This window comes from Oncorhynchus nerka, unplaced genomic scaffold (genome assembly GCF_034236695.1).
Source record: "Oncorhynchus nerka isolate Pitt River unplaced genomic scaffold, Oner_Uvic_2.0 unplaced_scaffold_1237, whole genome shotgun sequence".
Classification (NCBI taxonomy): domain Eukaryota; kingdom Metazoa; phylum Chordata; class Actinopteri; order Salmoniformes; family Salmonidae; genus Oncorhynchus; species Oncorhynchus nerka.
Genome location: NW_027040101.1, coordinates 2,501 through 10,976, shown reverse-complemented (window position 1 = coordinate 10,976; position 8,476 = coordinate 2,501). Strand labels below are relative to the sequence as shown.

Sequence of the window (8,476 nt, the reverse complement as noted above, 5' to 3'; positions counted from 1 at the left end):
TTGCTAATATATGCATATTATTAGTAGATTTGGATAGAAAACACTCCGAAGTTTCTAAAACGGTTTGAATAATGTCTGTGAGTATAACAGAACTCATATGGCAGGCAAAAACCTGAGAAGAAATCCAACCAGCTAATGGGAAATCTGAGGTTTGTAGTTTTTCAAGTCATTGCCTATTGAATATACAGTGTCTATGGGGTCATTTTGCACTTCCTAAGGCTTCCACAAAGTGTCAACAGTCTTTAGAACCTTGTTTGAGGCATCTACTGTGAAGGAGGGGGGGGGGGGGTGAGAGCTGATTGAGTCAGGGTCTGCCAGAGTGGCATAAGCTGATAACGCGCGCTCACGTGAGAGCGACCTGCGTTCCATTGCATTTCTACAGACAAAGGAATTCTCCGGTTGAAACATTATTGAAGATTTATGTTAAAAACATCCTAAAGATTGATTCTATACTTCGTTTGACATGTTTCTACAAACTGTAATATGACTTTTCGTCTGAACTTTTGCCTGGACTTGCCCGCGCCTCGTGAGTTTGGATTGTGTACTAAACGCGCAAACAAAAAGGAAAAAAAAATTTGGACATGCATTATGGACTTTATCGAAGAAATCAAACATTTATTGTGGAACTGGGATTCCTGGGAGTGCATTCTGATGAAGATCATCAAAGATAAGTGAATATTTATAATGCTATTTCTGACTTCTGTTGACTCCACAACATGGCGGATATCAATATGGCTTGTTTTGGTCTCTGAGCGCTGTACTCAGATTATAGCATGGTGTGCTTTTTTTGGTAAAGCTTTTTTGAAATCTGACACAGCGGTTGCATACATATATTGTGTAACATGAAGTCCTATGAGTGTCATCTGATGAAGATCATCAAAGGTTAGTGATTCATTTTATCTCTATTTCTGCTTTTTGTGACTCCTCTCTTTGGCTGTTTTTATGTGACCAGGTGCAGACCTAGTTCTAGGGATGTGCTTTCCTCTTTCCGGGAACTGAAATGAATAACACATTTTCTTTCTAGTTGTGAGAGAGCGAGGAGCCACCCTTCTTATGGCATTTGACCCTGCTCTGTCCCCAAAAAGACAGTAAAACACAAAACTCATCTTAGTCCGAGTACGTATTTCAGCCAAAATTAGCGATGTCAGATTCAGGAAAATTAGGATTTTGGGATCCTCTGCAAAAGTCTGACATATGTATTTCACAACAATACGTGTTTCTTCACAGGCTTGATGAGTAATTTCCCATCATTCCTTATTGACTCAACCTCAGCCATTCTGATCTTAATCCAATCTTGATTGGATAACGGTCCGATGGCATATCGTAATGAAATAAATTGAACTCATATGCTAACATGAATTACACTATCACAACTGTGATTATACTTCCATCATTGAGTTATCCTGCATTCCCTTTTCCAAGTCGATCTGTCGTCACAGTAATCCCTCTCTCCAATTAACCAACAAATTCAGTCAAAGTAGAAAAAGTCACTACAGTTTGTCACTGATTGTCACAATAAAATTGGCCTCTAACTTCTTTCCCATTTCTCTCTCTCTTTTCCCTTTTTGTCATTTGGAGCAAGTGCCCCAGATAAGAAATTGCTTACATCCCACTCAGTGTGGGACTGGGTGGGTTGCTTCCCACAGGGTATGTACCAATGTGCAGAGAGCACACTTCGACAGATGCCATCAGAGAACAAGCATATGAATTACCAGGCAGCCTGCCATCCAGCGAGTTCACACAGAATGCCATTAATACCTGATGAACAGTCAGACAACAACACAACAACAACATGAAAGCCGTGGCAACTGGGACCCAGGTAAAAGTTCCATCATTTATATATTAATGGTTTTATTAACAAAGACTTCCAACTAGCAGCTAGCGAAACCCCTCAAAAGTTACAATGATGGAGGCGTCGAAGTTTGATGCCAGGCTGCAGCAACCAGGGGACCCGTCAGCGAATCACGTCCCGATGAATAAAAGATAACGCCACTGTTGACCAATAACTAATTCAGAAGCCATGAGATATTTATGGATACAATTAAAGAAAACACAATCCTTTTAAATTTAAATTGAGGTAGATATTAGCATTATCCAATGAAGTCACAATTTATATTAGGTAGGTAAAGTACCTTTACAAGTGTACTATAATTGGATGGGATCAGTGAATCTGTTATTGGGGATTAATTTAAAAAGCATAAAGGAAGGCCTTTGTTATGTCTTTAAATGTTCATTACTAAAATAAGGCACAAGATGTTTTGATCTACGTGATATTTTTCATTATTATTATACAATTAATAGTCAACCAATGATTAAATGCATAAAATATCTGAAACAATTAATACTAAGTGATGTATTTACACTATATAAAAAGTGTATATTTTCTCTCATATTCCATCTCTTCCTGGTATGACATGGCACGCACAACATTATTAATTGATTATCATAAATATTTCCACTTTTACAAGGTAACATTTTCCACAGGAGGCTCTGATAACGTCAGACACACTGTTTTCATTAAAATGACGATGTGATCCAAAGTGTTGTTTAATGAGATGATTGCTACAGCCTGACCTTAATGGAAAGAAGCCTACCCTTAGGCCAGGAGAATGCCTGACCTTAATGGAAAGAAGCCTACCCTTAGGCCAGGAGAATGTACCAGAGAAGGGCACGGGGGAGGGAAGGGAATATTGGAGTGCTGCTGATACAGAAAACACTACTTTGTCTTCTCGGAGGATGTTCAATCAGCTTTTAGGAATGGCCCTTGACTTCGACAAGGCCTGGGGCCCACAAGTAATCAAGCAGTGTGTGTGTGTGTGTGTGTGTGTGTGTGTGTGTGTGTGTGTGTGTGTGTGTGTGTGTGTGTGTGTACCTTATCTGTTTGCACGTTATCTTATCTTCCTCGTGATATGGAACTCCATTGTCCAGGTTCTTTATTTAGCTAAACAGTTGCTGTGTCAGCTCGTTGGGAGAGCGAAGGGCCGACCTTGGCCTGCTTGGATAGCCTCTCTTCCTGCTTTTAGACAATGTATTGATAACGGGCCCATTTGCTAAGTGTAGTATAGTTATGGAACGAGTAATGGACACCGATGGAGAGGCACTCACATCCCTCATCATTATTGAAATGCCTCACTCTTCTTTGTTACCTAGCAACTCACAACATCTACTGTATCTGTCTGGACATTATGTACTTTGTGCCGTACATGTCTATAGGACAATATATCAAACATTCCTTTGTTTAGTTTCAAACTAGTTTATTTACTGTTTGGTGAATATGACAGCTGACAAACCTAATTAAGTGGAATAATCATGCATATTTATTTAAGGCATGCTACAAGAGATTGATACACTTGCAGCTTGTGTGGCACGTAGAGATGTGGTGATTTAACTTTGGCCACCCACAGAGTTGTGATTGTAAAAAGTAATGCTTCAAAGAAAGTTTGGTTCCGCTCTCTTTCCTACCCTTCCCTTTCCATCTCAACATGTTCAAATCAAGACGACTGGGACATGGACATTTAATTCCGACTGCCCTCCTCACATTTCCTTACGATGTTAATCTCGGTTTCCTTTAGTGGGAAGAAACAGTTGAGCCGTGTACAGGGCTAGAATCTGATCTAGGATCTGAGGAGAGGAGAGAGGGGCATACTGACTGGGTACTGTGTGGTTCCCAGATACCTGGTGCGTGAGTGTGTGTGTGTTTGTTTGTGTGTATCGGAGTGCGTACTGCCCCTGAGACGATTTTCAGCAGGCGGTGCAGAGATGAGAGAGAGAGACAGAGAGAGAGAGAGAGAGAGAGAGAGAGAGAGAGAGAGAGAGAGATGGGGGGGCCTGTTACCGAGGGGAGGGGGAGATTTACCGTCCCTCTCAGTCAAAGTGCCCCCTCCACTCCTGCTGCGCTCTGAGACACACACAGACACACACACACACACGCTCCCAACTCTCCACAGGAAAACCCAGAGCCTAATGCGCAGCACCTCACAGGCAGCACACTGCCACGTACGTTGGGCAAACCAAACCAAGTGGGACACTAACTCCGACTCTGCGACTTTGATAGTTGGTTAATTACTCATGTGATGTGATTCAGATGTCTAGGGGCTTCAACAGAAAGTTCGCCTGACGGTTCCAACAGGGGAGGCAGGAGCAGACATTTTAGGAGAGCAGAGCGGTAGGTGAAAACCAAACCTATTTATTATTTATCAATATATCAGTTTACGTGCCGTCACACAGGGTCCCAGTAGTGTGGTGGCTGATGCTAAACGGTGATGCTACATGAAGTGCTGGATGCTAAATAGGTTTTTGTGTTCTAACTAGGCGACATCTGGGACTTTGAACAGGATGAAACACTCTTCATGGCTAGCTGGAGAGGCACTGTGTTCTGTTGTGATGAAAAAGTATTCAAATGTAGATCTGTTTTCTTTACCTCCTTGGTCTGAATTCGGTGAGACTAAATTGTACATTCATAGAAAGGGTTTTTAACTACTCTGTAAAGTTTTACCTGAAATACACTATTATATTACTTTTGAATATAACCTGGCAATTATATAAATGTAAGTATTTGATTTACATATTGATAGTAGGGTTCATTTCTAACTGGTTAAAAACAATATTTTAATATTTTGAGAGAACTTAAGATTTTTTTAATGTAACATCTTCACTCAACTCTCAAACAATACAAAAGCTGTATTGTGTAATATAACACTGACTAGACATGAGCCTGATCTGATTCTTTCATGTTAAAATGTCTCATTGTTTTCTAACCGCTAGTCTGAGTCTTTAAATTAAAACCAGAAGGGAGAATGCAGGGCAGAGGAAACCACACTGAAGAAGCCACGCAAGGGGCGCATTGTCAAAACAATATAAAGCCCTGCCTGGCTCTCTCTCTCTCTCTGTGTGTGTGTGTGTGTGTGTGTGTGTGTGTGTGTGTGTGTGTGTGTGTGTGTGTGTGTGTGTGTGTGTGTGTGTGTGTGTGTGTGTGTGTGTGTGTGTGTGTGTGTGTGTGTGTGTGTGTGTGTGAGAGCTTGCGTGAGTGTGTGTAATATGTGCTTGTAGCCCACACACTCCTATTAGCACAAAGGCTGTGCTGATTATTACTTCCAGAAATGAAGTAATGTAAAGAGGAGACTCTTCATAACCCATCATATTGTTTGACTGTAACCAGTCGTGGCATCTTCCCATCTGTGCCCCCTTGGCAAAAACCTGTTTGAAGTCTGAAGGAGGTTGTTTTACTTCCCCTAGCAGTTGGAGAGGATGGGAGAGGACCCACTGTGATGTGGAACTTTGGATTGACACATTCTGGTTTTGGCTCCATTTCTGAGGAGATGTTCCTGGATTGACATTTGAGTTGTGGCGGGGAAATTAGAAGATTCGGACATAAGTATACTTTCTTCCTCAATTGAGGAAGTTTTGTTTTGTTGCGTTGCTTGCAAAGTTTGCTGGATGAAATAACCCATATACTTTTTTCCCTGTCTCCCTTCATCTCTCTCTCTCTCTCTGTCTCTCTCTCTCTCACTCTCTCTCGCTCTACCCCCCTCTCTCTCTAACTTGCTCTCCCCCCTCTCTATCTCTCTCCCCTCCCTTGTCTCTCGTTCACCAGCTCTCACCACCAGCAGTATATGGGGAACCCCTACACTATCTATCCATCTCCTGAGACAAAGCGTGGAATGTGTTCTATAATGGTCGCCCCAATCGTACATGTGTTGATGCTAATGGTCGTCATGGCCGCCCTGCCTGGCCCTGGAATGTGTCAGATAAACAGCACCACAGACAATGTGGAGAAGGACTCCTACCCCAGACCAGGGCCTGGTCCTCCTCAACACCCACATCACCCCCAACCCCTGGGCTTCCACAGCACCAGCAGCCCCTTCCTGGAGCATGGGAGCCCCATCTCCACCAGGGGCCACCAGGGGCCCCAATGGCCCAGGGTCGGAGCTGGGTCTGGGGCCACAAACATCACCAGGATAAGGGCTCCTCCACCATGCACCATCGCCACTTCCATTCAAGGCCATTTCAAATACATCAACACAGTGATTTCTATCATGGTGTTTGTGGTGGGCATAGTGGGCAATGCCACCCTATTGAGAATTATCTACCAGAATAAGTGCATGAGGAACGGGCCCAATGCCCTCATCGCCAGCCTGGCGCTGGGAGACCTCATCTACATCACCATAGATATACCCATCAACGTCTACAAGGTAAGAGACGCATATCCATCCTGTACACTGGACATCACAGTGAATTTTGCATGGATAAATTGAAGCATAATTGCATCTCAGAGAGAATGAGAGAGCGAGAGATTATTTCACTTGCTTTGGCAATGTAAACATATGTTTCCCATGCCAATAAAGCCCCTTGAATTGAGAGAGAGAGAGAGAGAGAGAGGCAGAGAAAAGAAAGGAGAGAACAAATAAATAAAGTATTCTTTAGAAGGCTCCCCAAAGATCATGTTGCTCTCCAAAGTTTCAGTCAGTAGTAGTACTACTTTATCTTCATTGGGTGGCTCTTTGTGATGAAGGAAGCAGGGAGAGGCCCAGACTTAAATAAACAATGGAATCAGACCAATCAGACTGCGGTCACACATATCAGTGGCCCTGCTCTGACCCGTGGTTTGTCACAGGACCAGCTCTCCTCTCCAGCTCTCTTATCTCCGATCACACTTGAACCTCGCTGCACTCAGAATAAATGGGTCTGGTTAAATGATGAATCACGTGTCCAGTGTGAGCCATTTAAACCCATTAGACCGTAGTCCATTTACCCCCCATGTGGGTTCACTTTAACATGATCTAGATAGATCTCACAGATGATTTACGACGTTATCTTACCTGCTGTGGTATTATTGCTTGAGAGTAATGAGCATATTTTACATTGGGTCCACATACATTGGTTGAACGGGTCAAGGTTCTTAATAGGATGTAGTGCAGTACATTGGGAATGCTCAGTTCATTGTGAAGAGAAGTGGTGGAGACACCTGTTTAGTATTACCGGTATACAGTTTCATCACACTGTGTCAGCACATATGGAAGTGCCAGAGTCCCGGGACAGATGATTCTCCACATGTACAAAGGGGGGGGGGGGGTCTTTCCTGTATTAGGCGTTTCAGTTACACACATGAAGGATAAATCACAGTGTCCCTTTGTACTGGTGAGGAAAAGTAGTGCCGTAGGTACAACTCTGGTTTCAGGCCAAACACTCCCTGTGAATATGTCTGCACTACAGGGACATGTGCTTTAGGGAGGCCCAGCTCACTTCCTTTGGGGTTTGTTTGACGCAGTTTCCAAATTTAATCATATACAAACTACATACACACAATACTACATACACACACACACGGACACATGCTACACACACACACACCCACAGTGACGTGGCCCCCTTTCCTTTCCAACTCCCATGTTCTCAAGACTTTTTGATTAGATGGAACCGCCTAGCGCTCCAAGTGAACAATAGAGGGACAAGGATGCACCCGTGAAGTGCTTCCTTTGGCCCGGCCTCTCAATGACTCTGGGTTAATCCCCTCTTTCTCTCTTTGTTCGGCCCATGTCGATTCCTGGTTCAACAACAGCTGCCAAGACTACTTCCTAATGACAAAGGGTGGTTTTAGCAGTCTGTTCTACAGGGAGAGCTGTGAGTTGTTTTGTTAAGGGAGCTCTTCTTATAAGAGGCTATGGGAAGTGGTGCTTATAGATGCCTGGAAGTCCAATTAAAGAAAGGATGTCATTTTCAGGGACAGTTCCAGGGTTGGCTTGCTAGGGTTTTATTGTAGGACCTGACTCAATGATGTACTGTATCAAGATGATGAGGCGCATATGGGCCTGCTGTTGGACTGTACTCAGAATCAGAATGAAGTCAGGACGTACCATGAAAGCCCTCTGATGTGACTGAGACTAGCCTGCCTGTTGGGAAGGGCCTGCTACAGTACCGTGGTTAAAGATAGTCCGCACCCTAAGGACAATGGGAATTGAGCTAAGAGGAGATAAACATGTGATCCTCTAACCTCAATCCTTTATAATTTATCCCTTACTAATTAGTAAAGAAAGCGATATAAGGGCTAGTCCATTATTATTATTGTTGTTGTTGTTATTATTATTTCTCTTCACAGCAGGTATTGTTCTTTCACAATTCAATTGATTTTTTACATGCTTTTTCTGTCTTCTCAGTTACCATACTGGCTAATAACGACCATTATGGATTTCTGATATCTTATGAAAGGGTTTGTAATACAGGGAAGTGCCAACTGGCTAAATGCCATCTAAGGTGTGTGGTTATTTCCTGACCATGCAAAGCCTGTTGTGAGTTGAAGCGTACATACTGTCTTCTACGATGTGCTGACGCTCTCTCTCTCTCTCTCTCTCTCTCTCTCTCTCTCTCTCTCTCTCTCTCTCTGTCTCTCTGTCTCTCTGTCTCTCTCTGTCTCTCTCTATCTCTCTGTCTCTCTCTCTTCTCTCTCTCTCTCTCTCTCTCTCTCTCTCTCTCTCTCTCT

At 43.2% G+C, this 8,476-nt stretch overlaps 1 protein-coding gene across 4 annotated transcripts in view; it reads left to right on the top strand.

Moving 5' to 3' along the window:
- The first annotated feature begins 312 nt into the window (after nt 1-312).
- Nucleotides 313-8,476, top strand: part of LOC135569050 (endothelin-1 receptor-like) — a 9,116-nt gene continuing 952 nt past the window's right edge. The window contains exons 1-2 of one of the 4 annotated variants that reach the window (XM_065015882.1): nt 313-1,819; nt 5,594-6,191. In XM_065015882.1, coding sequence (XP_064871954.1) covers nt 5,613-6,191 — 579 coding nt within the window. In that variant the 5' untranslated portion in view covers nt 313-1,819; nt 5,594-5,612. The other 3 variants (XM_065015881.1, XM_065015883.1, XM_065015884.1) reach the window with 3 other exon arrangements.